At 45.4% G+C, this 27,144-nt stretch overlaps 2 protein-coding genes across 5 annotated transcripts in view; one reads left to right on the top strand and one right to left on the bottom strand.

Moving 5' to 3' along the window:
* Positions 1-14,947, bottom strand: part of USP32 (ubiquitin specific peptidase 32) — a 430,766-nt gene extending 415,819 nt beyond the window's left edge. For 3 of the 4 annotated variants that reach the window (XM_029611620.1, XM_029611623.1, XM_029611621.1), the window contains exon 1: positions 14,734-14,947. In XM_029611620.1, coding sequence (XP_029467480.1) covers positions 14,734-14,791 — 58 coding nt within the window. In that variant the 5' untranslated portion in view covers positions 14,792-14,947. Of the gene's footprint in view, positions 1-782; positions 833-14,733 lie in introns of all 4 variants that reach the window. The other variant, XM_029611622.1, reaches the window with a different exon arrangement.
* A 22-nt stretch (positions 14,948-14,969) lies between these two features.
* Positions 14,970-27,144, top strand: part of C8H17orf64 (chromosome 8 C17orf64 homolog) — a 61,239-nt gene continuing 49,064 nt past the window's right edge. The window contains exon 1 of the mRNA XM_029611628.1: positions 14,970-15,115. Coding sequence (XP_029467488.1) covers positions 15,113-15,115 — 3 coding nt within the window. The 5' untranslated portion in view covers positions 14,970-15,112. The remainder of the gene's footprint in view (positions 15,116-27,144) is intronic.

Here is a 27,144-nt window from a genome sequence, read left to right as displayed (position 1 = left end):
CACATTGGCAATATTTGAAACCAGACGGCTTCGGAGCCATCTGGGATGAAAAATTCTTGAGAAAAAACACCAAAAAATTTGACGAAAAAATCTAGTCAGAGAAAAATCGCTACGAGAAAAACACCCCGCGTGCGAACAGCTCGCGGACAAAAAGAAACTGAAGAGGTGAGGGAACCATGCGGGAAGACGACCGCGCAGGTGCAGAGTTCAAAACTCTGTGATCAGCTAAGAGAAACTCCGCCTACCCGGGATCGCGGCGCTTCCCAAACAGCATGGCTAATTCAGCCCTGCTATCGATGGGAAAAGCCATGAACACATTTTCATAGCATGGTTTCCCTGCATTAAAAAAAAAAAATCACAAAAGAAGAAAGTTGCACTAATCACAGAAAAAAAAACCCAAAAAAAACTTAGACTTACTGGAACAAATGATTAAAATAATAGAGCCATTCAGTTCTCTGCCACTAGCCTGAGATATGTTTTACAAGTGTCCCTTAACATAAATTCTTATATCTTGTGGTGCTACTTGATGTACATCTACTGGTTAAGGTACCATGAAATAGATTTAACTTGTGAAAAATCAGCAGTGTGAAATGTCATCCACTCAGGACTAAGAGAAGAGAATTTCTGTCCCTTTTTTTTAAACATACAAGGAACGCTACCCTCCATTATTCCGGAGCATTTCTTGGCAGCTGTCCTTACTGGCCTTCTAAATTAGTTATCATGCCTCTAAGTGACTTGTTGACAGAAGAAAATGCTCTCAGCATTAGAAAGCTATTGTTTACCAGTGCATCCGAGCTCCACATTGATTCTGCGATGTTCAACATTTATAAGCCTGGAAAAAAAAATAGGGTTCCTTTCAATAAAGGGTTTGTACAACTTTTTTTTTATAAGGCTGTCATCCAGTGGTGATTGCAAGCAAGGAACCTTTTTGAGCCTCTTTCCTTCTCCCTCACCATAACTAAGTATTTATTTATTTATTTATTTAAAATTATTTATATACATTGTTACACAGAGGGGTGATCAAAATGGTTTACATAGTTTTACATACATAAAAATTGACAGGATAAAAACAAGGCATGGGAATAAGGGAAATAAAATTAAATAGAATCAAGACAAAGATAAAATACAAGGTTATAACTAAAATAACACAATAGTTTTAAAGTCAAAATCATTGGGGGGATGAATGAATGAATGAATGAATGAATGAGTCAAATGCATTCCTAAAAAGAAAGGTTTTTAAGTTTTTTTTAAACTCTTTGCGATTGGTAATTTGTCTCAGGTTGCCTGGGATTGCATTCCAGGTTTGAGGGCCAGCAACAGAAAAAGCACGTCTTCTTGTAATATCAAGTCAGGCAATTCTAATTGTGGGTACTTGTAAAACGTTTTTATGCATTAAGCATAAGTTCCTATTCGGTTGAGTGCTTAACCATGTAGAATTGTCATTATAAATTAAGTTCTTTTTAAAACAATAGAACTTAACAATAGAATCAGATATAAAATTCTCTCTATGTTGAATGGGTAAGCAGAGTAAAGAATACAAAACAGGTGTAATATGGTCTCTGTAGGCTGAACCAGTTAAGATCCTAGCGGCTAAATTCTGTATTAACTGTAGCGGGCGGATGGCATTATCATGAAGACTAAATAGTAATGCGTTACAATAATCGAGGCCACTAAAGATTAAGGACTGTAAAACTATACGAAAATCATCTGGATAAAGTAGTGGGCGTAATCGTTTCAGCATGTGACGTTTAAAGGAGGAGTTTTTAACAGTATTGGAAATGTGGTGCGACATGGCTAAACTTAAAAGGTGGAGGCCGTCCCTGGCCACAGTTTAGTACCTTTTAAGAAAATTGCCGCTGCTGTCATCCCAATCTTGAAATGGTTTTCAGACATCGAAATTTCTGCACTGCTTCTGTGTCGTAGGTGCAAGTCAAACAATCATCAACATTTACACATGCTGCAGCCTGGCACTTCGATTACTACAGCAGCTTCCTCGTGCTTCTCCACCACCATCACATCTCGGATAGGCTGCCTATACCTAATCATGAATGAAAAGTCCCCATATCCTCAGGCTCTATCATATAGACTTACTCTGCTTTGATCAAGGATGTTGCACACAGATTTATTACCCACCTTTTTGAATAAGAAATTCACTCAAAGTGGGGAACAACAAATTCGAATGATAGCATACAATCAGAGATTAGTAGCAGCTTAGTCAGGAGGTGGACAACAAACATATAAAATATTCAAACCAAAACAAAAAAACTATTGTTATAATCAAAAGGCACTGCATACTAAGCATTTAATTCCTAACCTTACCCCAAAGAAGCTTCTTCCTCAGCACATGCTCCTCATTGGTTGTATCAGATTCACGTTTTCCTTTTTATTATTTACCCTGTTTTCCCAAGATGTTTCCCTTTCTCCTCCAAGATTCTCTTACTGAAGTTCCTTTTTCATTCCTACGTGCCATTATCTCGTGAACAGGCCCATGCATGGCACAGTTTGGCTCTAGGTGCTGCAACTAAAATAGGAATCCATGCCAAGAGAGGCGTTCTGGAAGAGAACCATGATGGATTCATTTTGGCCTATTTCTCTGTTTTATTTGTCTGACAGGCACTCCACAAACGAGTCAAGCACTGCAGCGATCTCCTCCTTCTGCTCCATCCAACAAAGTTCGGAATATCCCAGCCAGTGTCACCATAAGAACTGCCAATATATAAAATATTCACTAGAGAATATAACAAAAATAAATTAGCATCACTCCTCAGTCTTCCAGAAATAGAAACATAGAAACATAGAAACGACGGCAGAAGACGACCAAACGGCCCATCCAGTCTGCCCAGCAAGCTTCACACATTTTCTCTCATACTTATCTGTTTCTCTTAGCTCTTTGGTTCTATTTCCCTTCCACCCCCACCATTAATGTAGAGAGCAGTGATGGAGCTGCATCCGAGTGAAATATCTAGCTTGATTAGTTAGGGGTAGTAGGGGTAGTAACCGCCGCAATAAGCAAGCTACACCCATGCTTATTTGTTTTACCCAGAATACGTTATTCAGCCCTTATTGGTTGTTTTTCTTCTCCCCTGCCGTTGAAGCAGGGAGCTATGCTGGATATGCGTGTAGTATCAGTTTTTCTTCTCCCCTGCCGTTGAAGCAGAGAGCTATGCTGGATATGCATGAAGTATCAGTTTTTCTTCTCCCCTGCCGTTAAAACAAAAAATACCATGGATAACTACATTTCTACATACATCTTATATGCCAAAGAAAATTCCTTATGAATTATTTTCCATTTTAAATTACATTTTTATGGAAGAGTGATTGTTTTCAAGGAATTATTTTTTGCAGTTTTCAAAAAAAAAAAAAAATTTTTCTTAAAAAAATATGGACATCACAGTGAGGAAGGTGGTTCATGATTATATTGGATTGTGGGGCTTTCAGCACCAGCATGGTAACAGCCTCTAAGTTATATGAAACCTTCAATCTCTTCCATAAAAATGTAAAATGAATTTAAAATAAATTCATAAGGAATTTTCTTTGGCATATAAGATGTATGTAGTTATCCATGGTATTTTTTGTTTATTTCTGGAAGACTGAGGAATGATGCTAATTTATTTTTGTTAATACCATAAGAATTGCACCAGACATAACTCTCTTCCACATGGCAGCCAAGACAGGAGTCGATACAAGCACTAAACTACTGGGCCACCAGAACAGCAGTGAAACCAGACTCAAACTATATAGGAGCTACTATACCATATATACTATATATACTTTCTTTTCTGCCACGCCGGCCTGCCTACCTGCCCTTCGGCCCAGGATCCTCCGGCCCTTCGGACCACCGACAGACCGCCTGCATCGCCGAGCCTCCGACCTGACCCGGACTGCGCGGACTCGCCCCCGACATTCCTCTCCATGAACTCTGACCGCCTCCTGCCTCCACCAGCCAATAGCAGGTCAGAGCTGCGCTGACATCAGCGCCTGGGAGGGGGGAAGGAAGGCCCTTTAAATTTGGGCTCCATCCCGCGGCGGCGTGCGCACGAAGGAGCGCAACCTAAGGGGCCTGCCCCTTGGTGTGCCCCTTAGTGTGACTTTCATCCTTCAGAGCCTCTCAGAAGCGTTGATCAATTGGACATCACCCCAGGTATCCTCACTGCAAACTCTTCGTCCACCCTTCACCTTCCATCTCAAGAATTACAAACGTAAAAGACCTACACCCAGTGAGAGCTCCCATCTCCTAGTATATATTCAAACTGCCAGCTCAAGGATAAGAGACTCAGCTATCCTCCTCAGTCGGGCCCTAGCCTCCTTCCCGGCAGAAACTAAAACGCTTCAATTCGGCTATACAGAAATCATTTCCGATGTAACAGCTTCCACTTCCTTGCTGCCATCCCGCCCCGACAACTTGTCTGGATTCAAACTTAAACAGCTTCCTCCCCCCCCCCCACAAACTCAGCTGCTCTCCAGCTTCCATTATGCTTTCCTTTCCCATCCCCACTCTTAAGAACCTATACAATAACAGAAGAAAGTACAACACCCTCCCCCCCTCCTCCCAACACAGTAGATTGCTACCTATGATGACTCCCCCCTCACTCAATTTTTAGGGCTCTCTCTCTTTCTCGTTAACACTCCTCAACGCCCAATCCCTCTAAAAAAAAAAAAAAAACATTTACTTAATGACTACCTTCTGGACTCATAACCGGACATTACAGAAACGTGGTTGAAACCCACTGACATAGCTTTAATCAATCAACTACCACTTCATCTCTAAGACATTTTTTCTGTTCCCAGATCTAAAAAAAAGAGGGGGTGGCCTGCTCTTAGCAGCAAAAAAAGAACTAAGATTAACTCTCCTGAATACCAAACATGTCTCTAGACTCGAAATAGCCTTCTTCAAATCTAAACAACTTCAAATCTGCCTAATCTATGCCCCTCCAGGTATACTTGAGACAGATCCATCTCAACTCATCGAACTCATTGCTAAACACATGGACTCAGAAGCCCCTGCTATCAATCTGGGAGACTTCAATTTACATGTAAGACTCTTCACCCCTCTCCTCCAATTGCGATACCTTACTTTCCTCCCTCAAGGCCATGGGATTCCAACAAATTATCAATAGCCCCACTCACAAAGCTGGTCATACTCTGGATCTCCTCTTCACAAACTCAGCCCTTTCCCCAACTTCCCCTCCTCGATGCTCCCCAATACCGTGGTCAGACCATTATTTAATCACATCTGATCTCTTTATCCCAGCCAATTCAGCCCCCCCACCACCCAAAACTACTATCCATTTCAGAAAATCCTGCTCTTCGGAAGACCTCAGTTCCTGCCTCAGCACTGAACTTGCGAACATCAACCTTACTGACGCAAACTCAGCCCTCACCTCCTGGTTTAGCATCACCAACAAGGGGGCAGATCATCTATGCCCTCAGAAGGAAAAAAAAGAGTTAAATCTCTCCCTCAAGTACAAAAAACCTTGGTTCACACCAGAACTACAACATAAAGAACACCAATGGCACAAGAATCCCTCCACAGCCACCTCATCAGCCTACAAATCAGCTATGCACAACTACAGAAATACAATCCTCCGTACAAAAAGAGACTTCCACGCTCGCAAAATCCATCACTTCTTCTTCGATGCCAAGGCCCTGTTCTCTTATGTCAAGGATCTTACACAGCCAGCCTCCCCCACCATCCCAGATGACCTAGCCCAATCCAAATCTTCAGAACTGGCTATCTTCTTTCAGAAAAAAATCTTAAACCTTCTAGCCCCGCTCGCCGCTTCAAATACACAACTACCTCCTCCTCATTCCTCTACCTTCACCCAGAAAGCAAACTTCAATTCATTCGAATACACTTCTTCCCTCGAAATAGAAAATATACTAAAAAAGATGAAACCTGCCTATCATCCAACTGATTCCATCCCTTCTAAACTACTGTTCAACATCCCTAATACAATTGCTAAGCCACTCGCTGAAATTATTAACTGCTCTCTATCTCAAGGCTCAGTTCCAGATTCTCTCAAACTTGCCTCCATTAAACCTCTGCTAAAGAAGCCTAACCTTAATCCAACCGACCCAGCAAACTTTCGACCCATAGCCAACCTCCCGTTCATCGCCAAACTCCTGGAGAAAATTGTCAACAAACAGCTTTCTGAATACCTTGAGGAACACAAAATCCTCTCCCCAGCTCAGTTTGGTTTCCGCAAATCACTGAACACCAAATCCCTTCTAATCTCTCTCTCTGATAACATACTCCTAGGCCTCGATAAAAAATCAACGTACCTTTTGGCCCTACTTGATATCTCTGCGGCATTCGACACCGTGAATCACTCCATCCTCATAAAAAGTCTCTCTGACATAGGCATCTCAGGAACTGTCCTCAACTGGTTTAAGTCCTTCCTCTGCAACAGGAAATTCAAGGTCAGAAAAAACAACAAGGAATCTCAACCTATTAGTTCAACACTCAGAGTCCCACAGGGGTCATCGCTTTCCCCTACACTTTTCAATATCTACCTCCTCCCCCTCTGCCAACTTCTCTCACATCTAAAAATCACTCACTTTATCTATGCGGACGACGTCCAGATTCTTATTCCAGTTACCGAATCTCTGTCAAAAACCCTCGACTTCTGGAACAGTTGTCTACATTCCATTAACCGCCTATTATCCAGCCTAAACTTAGTTCTTAACACTTCAAAAACTGAACTCTTACTCATCTCGCAGAACGACAATAATCCGGCCCTCAGCAACCTACTTGCTCCTCACTCGACCTCCATCACCCATGTGAGGGGGCTCGGAGTCACGCTCGACAACAGGCTGAATCTCAAAACATTTATCAACAATACAACAAAGGAAGGTTTCTACAAACTGCAAATTCTAAAAAAGCTTAAACCCCTCCTGCACACTCATGACTTCCGCTCGGTCCTTCAAGCGATCATATTCTCAAAAATTGACTACTGCAATTCTCTCCTACTCGGCCTTCCGGCTTCCACCACAAAACCCTTACAGATGCTATAGAACTCTACTGCAAGGATTCTGACGAATACCAAAAGAAGTGATATTTCTCCAGTTCTAAAATGTTTACACTGGCTTCCCATCAAATTCAGAATCATTCACAAAGCTATAATGCTGATCCACAAGTCTATCTACATGCAAACCCCACTTGATTTAAGCTTCCCTCTTCAACTTCACACGTCCACCAGACCTATAAGATCAGCATACAAAGGCTCACTCTATGCACCCCCCCGCCAAGACCGCACTCAGAAAACGCGCCCTCTCCACAGCAGGGCCCACACAATGGAATTCTCTACCACCTGACCTACACCAAGAAACTTGCCAAAAGACGTTCAAGAAAAAGCTTAAGACTTGGCTCTTCAGCCAAGTGTTTCCCTGCAGAACTGAAGTATGCCATCAGACTCTTTACACCTCACCACATTATTTAACACAGTTATCGTTGTTGTTACCTTAATGTTACTACTCATTCTTCCACCTCTACCCTTGTTTGCGACTCTCACTAGAGTTGTCTTTTTTTCCAGGTTAAAGTCCCCTTGTTTATTGTACTTTCCAACTGTAGTTATATGTAAACCGACGCGATATGATTTTTCATGAGCCTCGGTATATAAAAGCGCATAAATAAATAAATACCATACTAAATATGGCCCGAATTTTAAAAGGATTTATGTGCGCAGGAGGCCTTACGCGCGCCAGGCCTATTTTAGAAAGGCCCGGCCACGCGCGTATGTCCCTGGGCTTCGGAAAAGGGGCGGAGTGGGGTCAGAGGCTCCCGACACAGTGGCCATTTGCCGCTGTGCCAGGGGATCGCGTGCCAGCAGGCTGCCAGTGCGCGTAACCTGCGCCTGCCCAGAGGCAGGCGCAGAAGATAAAACAAAGGTCGGGGCGGGGGATCGGGAAGTTCCCTCCCAAGCTGCTCCAAAATCGGAGTGGCCTGAGAGGGAACAGGGGAAGGCCGCAGGTGTTGGCACGCGCAAGGTGCACAATTATGCACTCCCTTGCGCGCGCCAACCCCTGATTTTATAGCATTCGTGCACCTCTGAGCGCATGTTATAAAATTGTGCATCCATGTGTGCGCGCCGGGTAGCGCGCGCACATGGCCGCACGCACGTAGGTATTAAAATCTACCCCTATGTGTAACTATGAATAAGAATATGTAGTCACTATGAGGTTAAGAATGAACGTATGCAGATGCAAAAACGGGGCTGTGGCTCAGTGAGAGAGCGCAAGGCCGAAAAAATCGTGGGAGAACCGCATGACAGCAAGGAGTGCTGAAGCGGCGTTTAGCATATTCAGTGGCGCAATTTGTGAAGGAAGGAAAGTAAACTGTGAGGCGTTAAGCACAAGTTACAAGAAAAAAATCCGATCAGTCAGGAGTGAAGGCGTTATAAGTACAGAAAACAACAGAGGAATGTAGTTAGTCTGATACTGAAATGATAACAACATGATACAGCGGACCACTATTTGTGAATACACGTGTTAGGCTCTATAACTAAGGCAACAAGTATCAGGGTGAAACGAGGCTCTCGTTGGACAAAGACAACGGGAATATAAGAGGACAACACAATACAATTAAAGGTGTGTATGAAAATAATGGAATATAATGATACTAGCTTGAATTATAATTGTTTTGCCCGACAGCATGAAAATATATTTTCTGCAAAACCAGTATTACAGTTTGAAGAAATATATAGTGTGTCATAAATATATTAAGATAACTATTACAGTACTTGTGCAAAGTAAGTTTTAGCATTAACATGGTTTTATGTGAAGGATGAGTGAATGGATGTGAGGGATATATGTATGGTATGACTGAAGGTGATTGGAGGGTAAAGCAAGATTGAAAATCTACCCCATTGTCTCATATCACCCAAAGGGTTACGCGCGTAACCCCCGAAAACCTACCCCTGCGAGCGCCAAGCCTATTTTGCATAGACTCGGCGGCGCGCACAAGCCTCGGGACACGCATATGTCCCGGGGCTTTCGAAAATGGGTGGATCGGGGCGGGGCCGGGGGCGTTCCCAAGTCCTCTGGCACATCGGCTGTGCCGGAGGTTTGCGTGCTGGCAGCCCGCCAGCAGGCGTAACTCCATCGAATAACGTAGGGAAGGGGATGGGAAGGAAAGGTGGCGGGGATCCAAAATAAAGTTCCCTCCAAGGCCGCTCCGATTTCTGAGCAGCCTTGGAGGGAACAGGGAAAGCCATCGGGGCTCCCCTTGGGCTCAGCGCGCAAAAGGTGCACAAGTCTGCACCCCCTTGCGCGCACCGACCACGGATTTTATAACTTGCGCGTGCATGTTATAAAACTGGGTATACATTTGTGCACGCCGGGTAGCGCACACAAATGTACCCACCCCCCCCCACCCCCGCTGCGTAAAATTTTAAATGGGCCCCAATATTTTTAGTCATAGGATGTAACTAGTACAGGTGATATAGGGGAGTGGTCCATGTATGTAATAGATCGTTTGTGTAAAATATTGGTGTAAACAGATTGTTGAAAATAAAAAGATAGTGTGGCATCTATAATTGCCTAAAGACCTCTGATTCAATATATATTGTTTACTGAGTTTTCAGAGGAATGCAGTTTTGTGTTTACCTTAGAACATTATCATAAAGCCTATGATCGATGACCATAAATATAAATGCTAATACTGTGAACCACTGTGATCTTCTTTTGGAATGACGGTATATAAAACTCCTAAATAGATAAATAAAAATAAAACAGACAGAATCTTCCACTTCATTGTCATTTTGCTTTAAATCTTCCTGAAATGGCACAGGTCATGGTTGGCCTTTCCCATTATAGACAATAGCCTTCATATCTGTGCACAAGAGATTATGCACCAACCCAATCCAGATCTCATGAGTAACTTCAGAGTGGGAATGTGCTGCGAGACCTAAAAGAGCAAACTTAAGCCAATGCTGGAGAAGGCCCTCTTTGGAGGCACAGGGGACATTTCCTTTCATAAATCTTTGTCCATGTCATTAAAGGTCAGATGGGAGCTTTTACAGTTTGCAAAAATGGAATTTTTATCACTGGCTCACTAAATGAGCGGAGTATTAAGATTTTAGTGAGTCACAGCACAGAGAAAGTAACACTGCTATAGGCTATGGCTTCTTTATTAACTTATGTGCTATCTTAACATGCATTCATTTGAATTACTTTGGTTATGATAAGCACTGGGGAAGATATTTCTGGATAGTTAATCCCCTGTTTGAGGACCTGACAGATCATTACATATTTCAGACATTCACTTGACAGAGCATAAACACACAGGAAATGCCTCAGGTCGTTACCTTGAAACCATACCATTTTTATACTGAACTAAATTAGGACTAATAATTCTATTTATAAAGGTAATTATGATTGGTACAAGCAATACCCTTCCTATAAACATCAATTCCTCAACCAATCAAGCACAGGGCTCCAGGCTATTCTTGTCATAAGCCTTTACAATTGCAATAGCAGCAAGCAAGCAGAAAGGAGCCTAATTCGACATCTACAGTACTTTACTTTCCATTTCTTCCCTCACTACAAAAAGCAAGAGCATTTGCATTACCCACTGGCTGCTATGACTTAAGAGAGGTTTGCTCCCTTTGTATAAAGAAGCAGACCAAAGTCAAATACATATAAACGTCCTGCAAATGCCTTCTGGTTTTGAAAGAACCTCCAAGATAACATCTTACAATTGTCTAAGTGTACACTTGTTTTCAGCAACTGAGAAACTGCTGTTCACTTTTCTTATGTTTATCTCCCATTGGCACACACAGACTATGAAGTGACAAAGAAGAAGTTTGAAAACTTTCCAAACATTTGTTTACAAATTAAAAAAAAAACCAAAAACATTCATATGGGGAAAGCCCTTTTCAGGAAGCTGGCATGCTCGTATCTTCTGTGGAAAGAGAGCTACTGAGGTTATAAATAATCAGATATTTACTAATAAACACATACCAACTTCAAGAAATGGTTGCATTTACTATAGCAATTATTTTAAAAATTCCTAATATCTTGCAAGTGCTGTATATTCTAGAAACAAGTGGTGCATACCGTTACTTCAACTCAAACACTGCTCATCTAACATAGTGCTGTGCAGACATCAGATTAAACTAAGGTTTAGACCACTTTATAAATGCAGTAAAATGAAGAGAAAATTATGGATGTGCTAAGCATTTTTACTCAAGGCCTTATAACTTTAATACACAAAATGAGAATACATTTTTACTGAAAAGGCCCAATTTTGTGCCTAAGAAAAATAGAAACATAAAACAAGTTGGCACATGAAGACCACACCATCCATCCAGTCTTCCCATTGACATCTCCTACTCAACTTTATAATCTCCTCTTCTCCCTCGGGGTTCCTCTATGCTTGTCCCATGTATTCTTGAATTCTGATACTGTCCTTGTCACACACCTCCACTGGGAGGCTGTTCCATTTGTCCACTGTTAAGAGATTATTCCTCAGTCTACCCCCTTTCACCCTCATCCCATGACCCATCGTTCCACAACCTGCTTTCCACTGCAAGAAACCTGCCTCCTGTGCATTTATTACTTGGAGATATTTAAATGTCTCTATCATATCTCCCCTTTTCTTCAGGATAGATCTTTAAGTCTGTCCCCATATGTTTTATGATTTTAGTAGCTGCCCTCTGGACAGACAATCTAGTTTAAATCCTTTTGAAGGTGTGGTCTCCAGAATTGTGCACAGTACTCCAAATGAGGTCTCAACAGGAACTTATACAAGAACACTCTTCATTTCTCCTGGTGGCTATTCCTCTCCCTATGCATCAAAGCATCCTTCTGGCTCTTGTTGTTGCTCTGTTTACCCATATGGCCACCTTAAGATCATCAGATCCCACTCTTGTTTTGTGTACAGAATTTCACCTCCATATGGTACCACTCCCTGGGATTTTTGCAACCCAAATGCATAACCCTGCATATTTTAGTTGTCAAACTCTAGACCATTCCTCAAGCTTCATTAGATCCCTCCTCATGTTTTCCACACATTCCATGCTATCTACTATCTTGAAGATTTTGGTATCATCTGCAAAAAGGCAAACCTTTCCAGACAGCCCTTCCACAATATCACCAAGAAAAATGTTGAAAACATAGTAACTATAATGATGGCAGAAAAGGACCAAATGGTCGATCTAGTTTGCCCAGCAAGGTTAAGGATAACCTGCCATGCAGGTTACCCTTAAGGGTAGTAACTGCCACCTTCTACAGTTATTCCCAAGCCTTATGGTAAGGGTAGTAATATTTAAAATAAAAACCAAGCAACTGTCAAACCTTAATAAAATTACTGCTAGCAACATTTTTACTGGGTGAGGGGCCTTCTTTAAAATTCAGAAGGTGCTGCCTGATCTGCTTTGCTTTTGGACTTGGCCTTAGAAGCAGTCTTGTGCTTTTTCCCTTATGTCTGCATTCAGTACCTCAGACCACAGAAGTCAGGGCCCAAGTTGGTTGTTGTCTGAATCTAATTCCCCTTTTTCCCCCTTGTAATCAAAGCAGAGAATGATGTTGCGGTTGCATCAAAAGCATCAAGGCTTATTCATTAAGGGTAGTAATCCCCCATGCCTTCTGTTAAGTGTAGCAACTGCCACTCCATGCAGGTTACCCCTATGTTTATCAGTACCCCAGACCCTAAAAAGTAGGGACCCTTGTTGGTTGTTGCCTGAATCCAATTCCCTTTTTTCTCTCTCTGCCAAAGCGGAGAATGATGTTGGGTTGCATCAAAAACATCAAGGCTTATTGGTTAAGGGTAGTAATCTCCATGCCTTCTGTTAAGGGTAGTATTTGCCGCACTGAGCAGATTACCCCCTTGCACCCTTTTCTTCATTTCCATCATCTAGCTTTTAGGGATCCACAGTGTTTATCCCATGCCCCTTTGAATTTGATTGGTTTTTTCTTCACCCCTGCAGAACACCATTGGTAACCCCTTTCCTCAGAACAAACTGTTTATCACTACCCTTGGTCACATCCCACTCAGCCAATTTCTAACCCATTCAGTCATTTTAGGACCTATAGCATGCATACTCAGTTTGTCTATAACACAGTTCTGCATAGGCAACTTAAAGACCTTACTGAAATCTATGTACGCTGCATCTAGTACTCTCCCCTGATCCAATTCTCTGGTCACCCAATCAAAGAAATTGTTCAGCTTCATCTGAAAAGACCTAACTCTGGTAAAACCAGGCTGCCTCGGATCCTGTATGGCATTGGATTCCAGAAATTGCACTATCCTCTGACTTAGCAGCGATTTTATTAATTTGCTCACTACTGAGATTAAGTTAAATATCTCACCTTCAAGGACTTGAACTGCATTTCTAAATCTTCTGGCATACAACTATGTTTTGCAGTCAAAAGAACTGTAATGTGAATAAGCATCACCAGGAAAAGGCCTGGCTTCTCAGCTATTAAGAACATAAGGAATTGCTATACTGGGTCAGACCGAGGATCCATCAAGCCCAAGATCCTGTTTTCAACAGTGGGCAAGCCAGGTTACATATACCTGGAAAGTACCCATTATCTAGGTAACACTATAATAAGACTTTGAATATTGGATGACTAATGCTGCAATATAAATTGGCTGGCTTTACACCAATCCTGTATTGTAACAAATCAGATAAAAGCACTGGCATGACATCAGAAACTCAACAAATCCAGAAAATTTTAGCTCATGTTTTCTCTGGCTAACACAGCAATTTGTGGCATCTCTCCGCCTAACACATTGTAATGGACGAAATGCAACACCACAAAGGATACAGAACCCTCTACAGTAAGCTTTTGTTCTTAACCTGCACTTGTAAGAGAAATAATCCTTATCAAGAGAGGCCCCATATGTATGACTAATTAAGAAAGTTTCTGTCCAAGTGAATAGTTTATTCACACAAGCTGAACCTCCATACTCTCCAAAGAGATGACAGCTGTCAAACTTCATGGTGTGAAAAGGAAGAGCGATGTATTAAAGAACAAGTGATGGTATATTCCACTGATTTGCTAAATCTGGAGCGAGAATGTACACATGCGAACCTTGTTCGTTCTACACCGCACTGCTGCTTCAGCAGGCTGACTCTTTTCTCACTTCGAAAGTAAATTTGCATCTCCTGCATCGGTTACACGAAGAAATGTAGCTTGCTACTGCACAAGAGGTATGGGTGGTGTCATTGATTAATCAGGAGCTCTTTTAAACAAAGTATTCGTGTATTTAATGGTCAGAAACCATCGCTGCTCCACCCATGACGCCAAATATGAAGAATACCCAGAGGTGAACGAGACAAGCTAAAATGAAATTCCCTGACACCAAGTGAAAGAGAGGAATGAATGGGCGGCTTCCTTTCCAGCTGCAGACTGCCCAGTCAAGCAGGCAGCTTCACAGAGCGGGTGCAGTCCCTGTTCAGCCCCTGCCCATCCTATCCCAGCGACGGGCCTCGGTGCGAACTTCAGGGTCCAGCCCGGTGACACCGTAGCACTGCCACATCTATTCGAGTAGGGAAGAGGCTGCCAAAAAGCCTCCAATACACTTCGGCCCCGGGCAGCTCTGGGCTCGACACTGGCACAATAAATCGCTTTATTAAATAAATACAGATAAAAGTCGCGCGCCATCCCGGAGCTGCCAGACCGGCAGCCGGGAAAGGAGGAAGAGAGAGAGAGAGGCGCCCGCCCGAGCTCCCAACCGTCCCCGGTCTCTGCATTCCGGGGTCCCCTCCCCCCACGCGCACGCCTCACCTCTCTTAACGGCTTCGTCGTACGTCAGGAAGCCGATCCGCGACTCCTTGGCACCCATAATCCCCTCATTCCATCCCCGCCCAGCCGGTAGTGGCGGGTGGGGGGAAACCGTCTCCGACCGTCCCGATGTGAATCCGCCCCCGTGCCGTCCTCGGTCCTACGGTGCGCCGCTTCCCCTCGCCGACGCCTCCATGACAGCTCACGTGACACCAACTTTTTTTTTTTTTTTATGCGTCCCTCCTCCTCAACGCCCTCTCGCCTGCTCGCTCCTCCTCCGACTCCGCCTCCTTTGGGTCACCTGACAGGGGCGCGCCGAAGCCAGCTCGGAAATGTCAAAACACGGGCTGACATCGGGTCACGTGGGCGCCACCGTCGGCGAATGGTAACGGCTGTTCTTACCTTATGCGACTGTACGTCAGTGCGTGACGAAGCTGTTGCTTGCTTTTGGGTTTCCCATAGGTTCTTAAATGCTTAGGATTTTATTATTCTGGTATTTGTACGCCTTTTGAAATCATTTTTATATTCTTTTAAAATTCTGCCTGTGAATTTTGTTTGACATCCATCTTTTGTTTTATTTATTTTGAGAGAGGAGGGAGGTTGTCAAAGTAGACTACAGAAACTCTAAAACAATATGAAGGAGGAAAATAAAGACCAACTTATCCTTGTAGGGGCTTATCGCTTGTGTCTCATCTCCTTCCAAAGACTTTTCAGGGTTCCTCTGGAGTTTGCCAAGCTGGAGAGGAACGGGGCCTTTTGAGGTGTAGTCTCAGATACATTTGATTAGTGAAAACGTCACAGGCTGATGGCACTTCATAGACCGAAAGGTTTATCGAGGCATAAGCTTTAGAGGACAAGAGTCCTCTTTCTCAGATACAGCTAATTTAAACGTTTCCTTCCTTCCCTTACTTTTCTTTTACAACAAAATGAACTCAGGAAAAAATAAATTCATGACACCTGTGAACCTGAGATTGTCTAGTGCATCCAGATCCAGGTACTAGATGGTGGTTTCACATGCTTAAAATGCGGAGAGATCAGAAATCTGAATGCAAGTATTGAACATGCCACAGGCTCCAGCAAACCACATAATTCATGGAGCTGAAAATGCTAAAGATTGCAAAAGAATACAAAGAGCTGACCGTGCCAAAGTTTACTATAAATGCAAATTCTAAAAATGCTGGAGCCTCCAAAATACACTGAGCATAACGTTCTAAAATCAGGTGAAAAAACAAACAATATCAAAAACTATAGAAAAATACAGACAATAACCATACTAAGGACTGTTGCAGAATACAAGCACTAAAAGTGGTGGAAGCTATGCCGATTATTCTCTACACCAGAGCTTTCCAAACTGTGTGTCGGGACACGTTAGTGTGTCGCCTGCAGTGTGCAGGTGTGTCGCGCAAGCCCGGTCAACTCTGATGCGAGTTTGGGCTTTTTTTTTCTAGAGATTAACTTTTTTTTTCAGTTTATGGGTTGCTTATTATTGGGTGATTTTTGCTGTCAATCGCATTTTTTGGGGGGGCTTGGTGGGTGGAACGAGCCCAGCCATCCTTGCATTGGCTGCTGCTGCCGATGAGGCCTGGCCATGAGGAGTACTGACTGCAAGCAGCAGTGTCTGGTGATCATGGAAGGGAGTGAAGCACTTAACTGGCAACAATCAAAAAGATGAGGTACATGAGTGTGGGGGCCAGACATGTGCTGGGGGGAGAAAGATGAGTGAGTGGGGGGCAAACGTGCTGGGGGGACAGACATGTGCTTGAGGGGGAGAGATATGAGTGTGTGGGGGCCAGACATGTGCTGGGGGGAGGAGAGAGATGAGTGTGTGGTGGACAGACAATTTGTTTTATTATTGTTTCTCATAAATTATAACAACAACATGAATCTTGGAATATATATTTTTAATATAAATTTAAGGTTTTCATGAGATAGGTTGTGTCGTGAAACATTTTATTTATGTATATATTTAAGGAAACATACATAAATTGTCGAAATATGTTTCGTTCGTTTAACCTTTAACCTCTGGTTTACTAGTAGACTGAATTACCGTGTCATGAAATTATGTTTGTCTAAAAAGTGTGTCACCAACATGAAAAGTTTGGAAAGCTCTGCTCTACACTTTTTGTTTCCATTGTATATTGTATAAAATATAATTTCAAACTGAGTGAAAATTGATCTTTCTCTGTACATTTCTGTATTAATCCCCAAAACAAAAAGCTTTTTAATCCTTGATTTATTAAGAATGAGTTTGTGGTTTTTCACTGAGGGATATAATATTTCATAGTTGAAACAAGTCCAGATTTTTTACCACAGTTCAGGTCAGATAACATTTAAAAAAATATTCAAGTGGCAAGTAGCAAATAACAGTAGTAGAGAATGAAATCTGATGCTGATGGAGAAAAAATACAGCATCAGCAGAGAAAAAGTGATTTTCTCTGAGGGAAAAGGTAGAAGTGGCATAAATTAATACAGTATCCTTATTATTTAGCTAATGGTAATGATTAGAAGAGCAAATTAACAAAATTAGCAACCTCAGGATGTTGGAAAGTAGGAAAGTGGGATGAACTCTAAGGCTAACATTGTAAATGGCTCCAAGCTGGCATATTGCCCCTGGGAGAAGGTGCTTTGTAGTTAGAGACTTTCTAAGTGACCATTTTGTCTAGCCAGCAGTACTTTTTCCAATTAAACCAAAGAGCATATGCAGGCCTATAGTCAGCAAAAAATGGATCAATGTGAAGAGAAGGAGTTGATTAAGAATTGTCATGTTGCCAGTGCCTTGTCCTGTTTAAATTAACCATGTTATTGAAGGCAGTGGAGCAGCCACTTATGATTGATGATATTCTTAAACACTCAATTAGGATTAGCCATTTGGTTTATTTTATTAAGGATCTCTGTCCCTGAAAGCAGAGGTGATGCAGTCTTTTACCTACCTGCTTCTGATTATAAGATATTTGTGTGTGCTGAAGCATGACATTGCGATAAACAAATTATTTCATTAAGATGCATTCCTTTACCTGAGGATCATTGTGATATTTCTAGCATATCTATACTCTGCCTTCTGAAATGATTTAATTGTGCTTTGCTTAACTTATTAATGAACTATGATAATCAGATATTATGGGGTAATTTTCAATGCTATTTACACATAAAACAGATTTATGTGTGTAAATTGGCTTTTGAAAATTGCTCAAGGGGGTTGTGTGCACAAACACACAAAGGAGAGTTTTCCTGCATTTTATGAATATTACAAAGAGGCATTTGGGGGATGGGGTTGGAATGGGGAAGCCATTCATGCTTACACTTTTTATTTTCAAAGGTATGCATGCAAATCTACATGTACACACTTGCATCAGCTCCTGAGCAGGTGTAAGTGCATGCATGTATGTTGGCATCATTTCCACGCACACCTGAGAATTTTGAAAGCAAACTTGTGCACTTAAGTCAGCTTTGAAAATTCACACATGTACTTCTTGCACGCAGTCTTCGGTCCTATGAGGACTGCTGAAAATTATCCTCTTATTCATTTAGGATCATTTCAATTCTGGCTATACAAATCCCTGTAGCTAGGAGTTTCATGTATCTGAAAAATCCAAAAATCACCAGTAACACTGCTTTAACTACGAATTCCCAAAGATATTTTATCCATGTCACAATGCCCCTTTTACTTAACATTAAGATTCTCAGTGATCTGTATCACTATGTATTGGTTCAATATTTTGCCTCAATGGTGTTATGAGTGTGAGCTAGAAATTGTTTTAAATAAATAAATAGATTATATTTATGCATCCATTTCCTAAATATAAGAAAGAATGTTTTCTTTTACTTTTTCTTTTGCCTTTATGCTTGTTTTTGACTTGCAAGCTCTCCTTTGTTCACCTCCTTCACTTGCACTCACATATGTTCATGTTCTGCCCAGGTAAAAAATAAAGTTTGAAACTTTAAGGGTGTTTTTGGGCCTGTCACTTTCATCTTGATTATTTCAGCTTCCAGCTCAAATCGAAACAGAGTTTGGGATCTGGAACCAGGAATCTTTATTTGCAACCTCACAGGGTTTTTGTTTTCCCCTATTTTATACCAGTTCGCTTAGCCTAGTCATCGCAGTGACAGACATGGCTATGGGCCTGCACTGCACAAGCATTATCTATCCCCTGATAATGCTTGTATAGTTTGGTAATGAGCCTGAAAAATCACAAACCACATTATTTTATGGAAATTTAGCTACAGCTCCTGAGTTGTATCTAACTTTTCCCGGGAGCATCGGGAAACTATTGCACATCTCGATGCCCCCCAAGGACATGCCTTAAAGAGATCTAACAGCCAAAATAATACCCTTCCCTCCAGTACAAGCCAAGACCCCCACTCCCATTGCTGCTCCATCCATGGGACTGCTGAAGTAAGAAATAGAAGTAAAAATGGTAATGAAGACTCTGGAAGGAGGACCCTCCCCTTTGATAACCCAAACCCTCCCCCAAGTGTTCTCCCCCACTCCCAACTCCCTGGCCCTTACTGGAACTTCTCTGGAGGCCTGGAGCACACCCTATAGCTTTGGGCCCAGAGCCACCATTTTTCAGACTCATTATCATACTAGTGTTATTGAAAGATAATGCTTATATAGCTCAGGTATTTAGCATGAGCTAAACACCTAATGTGCAGGGTCATTTATCAAATCACTAGCTTAAACTTAATTCTAATTTCTAAATTCTAATTCTTAATTCTAATTCTTAATTCTAAATTCAAATTCTTAATTCTTAATTCTAAATTCAAATCACTAGCTTAAACTTAATTCTAAATACTTCTAAGAGCGAACTCCTTCTCATCTCCCCAGAAAACAGTACTATCTCTACGAATACACCAACAAACCTTCATATCACCCAAGCAAGAGACTTAGGGGTTATTATATATAACCGGCTAAATCTAAAATCCTTCATCAACAAAACAACTAAGGACTGCTTCTATAAACTACATGTCCTGAAAAGAATAAAACCACTCCTTCACTTCCAAGATTACAGAACGGTTCTGCAAGCTATAATCTTCTCTAAGTTAGACTACTGTAACTCTATCTTACTAGGCCTCCCCTCATCTCACACTAAACCTCTTCAGATGGTCCAAAATGCGGCAGCCAGAATTCTAACAAACATGAGGAGAAGAGACCACATTTCTCCCATCCTTAAAGACCTACACTGGCTGCCAATCCACTACAGAATCATTCATAAGTCCATTATCACTATCTATAAAGCCATCCATCAACATGCTCCACTTAACCTTCAAATTCCATTCAGAAAACATACCTCCTCCAGACCCATTAGAGAAGCTTACAGAGAATCTCTACATGTACCCCAAGCCAAAACCTCTCATCATATAACATTTAGAGACCGGGCTTTCTCTACAGCAGGGCCGGCTCTATGGAACTCCATCCCACCAGATCTACGTCAAGAACCGTGCCTCCTAACTTTCAGAAAAAGGCTTAAGACATGGTTGTTTAAACAAGCCTTTCCAGACACCAACTGAACCGCAATTCAATGACATCCACAATCAGACATTCCTAGAACTTTGTAAATAATTGCTCTCTATGTTAAATTCCTTTAGACTTTCCTCCTCCCAGTTTCGAATCTCCCCTGTTTTATTGTAACTGCAGAGATTTTTCTTTTCACTTGCTACAATTTGTTAATTTATTCATTTATTTATTTTTTTCACCCCCCTGTTAAATGTAAACCGGCATGATGAGATTTTATCTTGAATGCCGGTATAGAAAAGCGCCAAATAAATAAATAAATAAATAAATCGCGATAATGAGGGAAAGGGGGAGGGGTTTGGGCAGGGTTTAGGTAAATGAGTGGCCAGTAGCGCTGCGGGTGATAATGTTTCTCACGTTATTGCCAACAGTAGTGCAGGAAATAGCTACACCTATTTCATTGGTGCTATGGGAGTGGCAGTGTGCAGCGCGGCCGCAGCCGTGGCGGGCAAGAACGCACTGCTGCGATGCAGTCACCTGCTCACTATCGCCCCACCCCCTTTTTTTCCCTTTATAGTGAATGATAAATCTAGGCTGTGGTTTGGTAAATGTAACTCTTAGATTATAAGGCCTTTGGGGCAGGGATCAACCAACTCTACTTGAATTGTATCTCACCTCGAGCACAGTCTTCGAAAGATGAGTAAGAAAATCCAAATAAAAAAAGTTCAGTTCCGTCACTGTTTTACCTGGAAGTTTTAGATACTAAGCTAAAAAGTTTGCATGCATTGAATATTGGAATATTGGCTCAATTACATATTGTATGGAGTAGCTTGCAGAAAATCGATACAGTTATGCCGCGTTAGAAAGAGTGCGGCAGTGCCGGGCGCACCCTCGTTCCCCGCACGCACAGTTCTCTTCACCTACCGCTCGATACTCTATTTAAATTGCTTGCAAATGCATGCCGCGTCTGCGAAGCATTAGGGAAGCGTTAGGCCCGCGCAACCCATTTTACTGTATAGGCGCTAATACAGCTTTCCTCCTCCCAGGCGCTTAATACAGCTTCCTCCTCCCAGGCGCTTAATACAGCTTCCTCCTCCCAGGTACCAGCGCACCCAGTATCCTGGGTGCGCTGGTACCTGTCATTTCAAATGTCATATCAACTGACATTTGAAATGACAGGTACCAGGAAGTGGATGGTTTCCCCCCTCCCGAAGCAAGGCACAGGGCGAAAACTAAAATAAAAAGTTGTTATATATATATATAAATACCTAGATGTCACTTTCCGAATCCCCCATCTCCACGCGCGTTTATCCAGGCGGCGGTGGGAGCCAGCGGGCGGGTGGGCGTGTGTTTATCCGGGCGGCGGCGAGAGCCGGCGGGCGTTCATCCAGGCGGAGGGAGCCGGCGGCGAAAGCGGCCTCCAGCAGCCCCCGCCGGCAGTGAATGAATACACGCCTGTGTACGCCCGTGCAATTTCGGTGCTCAAGGCGTGACGTCACGACGCTTGACGTCACGGCATGTGACTGCCTTGAGCGCCGAAATTGCACGGGCGTACACAAGCGTGTATTCATTCACTGCCGGCGGGGGCTGCTGGAGGCTGCTTTCGCTGCCGGCTCCCTCCGCCTGGATGAACGCCCGCCCGCTGGCTCCCGCCCCACCCGGATAAACGCGCGCCCACCCGCCTGCCAGCTCCCGCCGCCACCCGGATAAACGCGCGCCCACCCGCCCGCCGGCTCCCGCCGCCGCCCGGATGAACGCCCGCCCACCGGCTCCCGCCGTCGCCCGGATGAACGGGCGCCGACCGGCTCCCGCCCCGCCCGGATGAACGCCCGCCCACCGGCTCCCGCCGCCGCCCGGATGAACGCCCGCCCGCCGGCTCCCGCCGCCACCTGGACAAACGGGCGCCCACCCGCCCGCCGGCTCCCGCCACCGCCTGGACGAACGGGCGCCCACCCGCCCGCCGGCTCCCGCCGCCGCCCGGATGAATGCGCGCCCACCGGCTCCCGCCGATGCCTGGATGAACGGGCGCCCACCGGCTCCCGCCGCCGCCTGGATAAACGCGCGTGGAGATGGGGGATTCGGAAAGTGACATCTAGGTATTTATATATATACTAGCCGTTAAGCCCGTTAACAACGGGCTACATTTAAAAAAAAAAAATTTCGGTCCATTTCCTTCCCATTCCCTCCCCCTCATTCTCCCTCCTCCCTCTAGTCTCCCTCCCTCCCCCTCTATTCTCCCTCCCTCCCCTCTTCCTTCCTCTCCCCCCCTCTTCCTCCCTCTCCCCTTCCTTCCCCCTCCTCTCGCTCCCCTTCCTCCCTCCCCCCTCACTCTCTCCTCCCCCCCTCCTCTCCCCTTCCCCCCTCACTCTCTCCTCCCCCCCTCCCCTTCCCCTCACCCCTCTCCCCTTCCTTCCTCCTCCTCCCCCCCTTCTTCTCCCTCCCCCTTCCTCCCTCACTCTCTCCTCCCCCTCACTCTCTCCTCCCTTCCTCCCTCACTCTCTCCTCCCCCCTCACTCTCTCCTCCCCCCTCCCCTTTCCCTCACCCCTTCCTCCCACCCCCTCACTCTCTCCTCCCCCCCTCCCCTTCCCCTCCCTCTCTCCTCCCCCCTCCCCCTCCTCTCTCCTCCTCCCCTCCCCCTCCTCCTCACTCTCTCCTCCTCCCCTCCCCCTCACTCTCTCCTCCCTCTCCTCAGTCACTCCCCCTCTCTCAATCCCCTCCCCTTTCAGATCATCCACAACCGGCAGACGGAAGATCTCCAGGAGGGGGGGGCCCTCCCGCGCGCGTGCGGCGCTGCTACTGCTCCTCCCACTCCTGCTTCTCGCCGCCGCCGCTCCTGCAGCCCCAGCGCCATTTTTTTTTCGTCGCTGCCGCCGCTCCTGCTCCTCCCACTCCTGCTTCTCGCCGCCACCGCTCCTGCTCCTCGCCGCCGCTCCTGCTTCTGCTTCTCACCGCCGCCGCTCCTGCGGCCCCAGCGCCATTTTTTTTTTCGGGCACGCTCGGCTCTGACCGACGTGCTCGCCCGCGCATGCGCGGTAGAGCTGCTCTCTACTGCGCATTTGCGGGCCGTCGGTCAGAGCCCATTTATAAGGTAGATATATATATATATATATAACAACTTTACCAAAAGCGGGGCTCGCTGCAAATGTTTGTATATATGGATCTAGCATTATTGTTTTAAGTTGATTTAAGGAATCACATGTGTAGTGCAATGATTTGAGGGAAAGTTTGCCGTCTACCATTGCCCCTGCCTGTAACGCAGGGGTAGGGGTAGGCGGTAAGTTAGATTAAACGCGGGGCAAAACGGCAGGGTAAAATAGCGATAGTCGGGGCGCGCGTCACTGTATGGGAGGGAATAGCTAATTCGATCGTTTACATCTGATATACATGCCGCGTGCGGAAGGGGTTACGGGTCGGTTTCAAGAAGCGCTAAGGACACGTGAAACTGGAGACTGTATCGCAGGATCGTCTTACGTGTCCAAATTGTGCGCCCACAGCGAGTTACAGACAGGGAATCTCCAGCCGCACTTTACAGTATCGATCTGAAAGTTAGCTGTATGAGAGATGTAAGCTGTTCAGGTTAGAGCTATTTTATTTTCTGTTTGTTGAAAAGGGCAGTGGCATTGTTAATGAGTTGGCATTGTTAATGCCATTATGGGGAAAAGCCATTAACTCCTCCTTTCTTCAGTTATATTGAAAATTCCAGGCACATAGATCAGGACTGTTTTTTCCCCTCTACAATGTTTTATATTTCAGGGGCATTTCCTGTCAGAGATAAGGCTGGGCAGGCAAGTTCTCACCCAGCTAATCCCGAGGCTGAATATTTGTATGCATTTATTTAACTCATTTAAACACTGCTTCCTGAACCTTGAGAAGGTTACTCAACGCAGTATACAACATTTATACACATTTTGAGTGGATAGATTTAGACCTGCCAGTTGCATGGCCGGGGTTAGCCACTTATTGCTGAATATTGCACTAACTGATTATGCTTGGAAGCCCAATTCAGGAGAGCCTCTGAGCCAGCCCCTTCAATCCCCAGCCAAACTTGTGTGGCTTGTGATTTTAACAGCACAAATGTAGCAGGTTGAAGAGGCCACATTTTTTAATAAGTGTACCCAGCTTAAGCTGGTTAAATCTTCTTGAGTATTGACCCTGAAGATTATAAACATGAGTTTTCAAACTACATTATTTTTAAAGTCTATATTTAATTTAAAGACCAGCAGCAGTTCTGCTAATAATCAGTTAAAACCATAAAAGCTGAATTTTTAGTTACAGTGGGCCATGCTTTTCTTAATATATATAAAGTCATTTGTTCTAATACAGCATCGGGATTTTTCTTTAATCACAAGTGCTTATTAAGTAGAAAGATCAGATTGCATTTTTAGGAGGAGGAGAAAACTCCATATGCTGATATACTAGCACTAATTATTTCATTCCGGAAACATCCGTCCTAACCTTGACCTTTCTTAGCTGCCTGCAACAATCTCTGGCATGTAAAGTTCCCCTTTAGTTCATGGCAAGTTGCCATGTTCTGTTTTACTATGGGAAAAAAAAATCCGAGGATAGACAAATGTCACGTTCAGAAAGTAAATGAATCCACCACTGGAAAGACTAAGACAAAGTAAAGAGCAGAAAAGGTATTGCAGTAAGCCGCAGCTGATTACAGAGGCCTGTTCTGCTGAGCTGAAAAGGGAGCCAACATTTTTTGTCCTGTTTTCATTGAGCCTTGTAGTGATCAATAGATTTAATTAACTTAGATGTTACACATGCACACCCATGGAAATTTAATCAGTGTCTCTCTTTTTTGCTTCTTTTTCTTTTACCTGTTTTGTACTGTTTGGCGATCACCCAGAGCAGAAACCTACAGGCCGATACAGTAAAGTGCGGCCACGGTTACCCTGTTTCTAACCCGCTTTGTACGCACAATTTGGACACGTATGTCTAACCAGCGATTCAGTATCCAGTTTTACGCGTCCTTACCACTTCTTGAAATCGACGCGTATCCCTTTCCGCCCGCGGCATGTATATGATATGTTAATGATCGGATTAGTTATTCCTTCCGATACAGTAACGTGCGCCCAGATTATCGCCTTTTTAACCAGCTATTTTGCCACGTCTTTAACCTGCAAATTTACTGCCTACCCTGACCCTGGCGTTAGTGTAGTGAACTTAGCCGCCCGGTCCCAAACCCAATCCACAGAAAAAATGCTTCTCGCACAAGGGGGAAAAATTATTACAAAAAATAAAGCAAGGCGCAGGGCGAAAATCATTTCTGTATTACGCTCGGGCATCGGGGATTGCCAGCTTGACAAGCGTCAGGCAAGCCCCAGCAGCCGGCGATCGGCGGCAGGGAGCGCAACAAAGCACCTGTGCGCGCAGCTCCGATTTTCCGCCTCCTTCGGACGGGCAAGAGAGAGACGAAATTTCACGGGCAAACTATCCCCCAGCCCCCGCTCACCTGCCCTGGCCGCGGCCATGCAAGCCCCCAGCAGCAGCAGCAGAAGGGCGTCCATGGGTGCTGGTCTCCCGTGCGGGCGTGCTGACAGCTCCGGAGCAGCCTCAGTCCTCTCTCCCCTCCTCCCGAGGTGCACACCACGGCTCTCCTGCCTCCCAGGGGCAGCCGGCGGCGAGAGCGGCTTCAGCAGCCCGGGGCGGATTGGGCGCTCCTCATGCGAGGTGGCTTCCAGCAGCCCCCACCGGCAAAGGTGCATGAACGCCCGCCCGTTCGCCCAATTTGGGCGCTCAAGGCAGCGAAGGTGCTGAATGCACGCCGTGACCTCGGATGTCCAGCCGGGCGCTCAGGTCGCAGCATGCGTTCATGCACCTTCGCTGCTTTGAGTGCCCAAATTGGGCGTACAGGCGGGCGCTCAAGGTAGCGAAGGTGCATGAACGCACGCCGCAACCTGAGCGCCCGCCGAGGTCACAGACGTCCCCTGGAAACGCTCCACGCGTCCCCTGGAAACACTCCACGTCCAGCTGCAACCTGGGCTCCAGCTTGGGGGGCTTCTCCGTGGCCAGCAGACAGGCCTCAGCGGACTGGCCGGGGGCACGGCGGGCGCCAACAGCGCCTTCTGCTTGGCCTCCACCTCGCCCACGTCATCGGCCTTCAGCAGCGATTACAGCGGCCTCTTCTCCAGGGCGGCGGGGTGGCCACTGCCACCTGCTCCTCCACCTCCTCGTCGCAGGACGCCGGCGGCCAGTCGGCCTTCATCTCCAAGCTGCACAGCTCGGCGGCCGAGGGCCTGTACCCACGCGTGGGCATGGCACACCCCTACGAGTCCTGGTACAAGTCAGGCTTCCACTCGGGCCTGTCGGGGGAGGTGACGAACGGCGAACGGCACCTCCTCCTGGTGGGACGTGCACGGCCAGGCGGCGGCGGGGCCATGGCTGGAGGTGCAGGGCCTGGCCAGCGGGCTGCAGCCCTCCCCACAGCTGGGCGCCTACAGCCCGGACTTTGGCTCGCTCATGCACTCGGCCTGAAACACAGCACCAAAACAGAACACCTTCCCGCTGCCGTGAGCGCCCGCCTGTATGTCCAATTTGGGCGCTCAAGGCAGCAAAGGTGCATGAACGCACGCCGTGACCTCGGACGTCCAGCCGGGCGCTCAGGTCGTGGCGGGCGTTCATGCACCTTCGCCGGCGGGGGCTGCTGGAAGCCGCCTTGCATGGGGAGCGCCCGATCCGCCCTGGGCTGCTGAAGCCGCTCCTCTCGCCGCCGGCTGCCCCTGGGAGGCAGGGGAGCCGCGGTGCGCACCTCGGGAGGAGGGGAGAGAGGACTGAGGCTGCTCCGGAGCTGTCAGCGCGCCCGCACGGGAGACCGGCACCCATGGACGCCCTTCTGCTGCTGCTGCTGGGGGCTTGCGCGTGGCCGCGGCCAGGGCAAGTGAGCAGGGGCTGGGGGAAAATTTGCCCGTGAAATTTCGTCTCTCTCTTGCCCGTCCGAAGGAGGTGGAAAATCGGA

The sequence above is a fragment of the Rhinatrema bivittatum genome, chromosome 8, assembly GCF_901001135.1.
Source record: "Rhinatrema bivittatum chromosome 8, aRhiBiv1.1, whole genome shotgun sequence".
Lineage (NCBI taxonomy): Eukaryota > Metazoa > Chordata > Amphibia > Gymnophiona > Rhinatrematidae > Rhinatrema > Rhinatrema bivittatum.
Note: the sequence above shows the minus strand (reverse complement) of the source record. Positions and strands in the feature narration are given on the sequence as shown.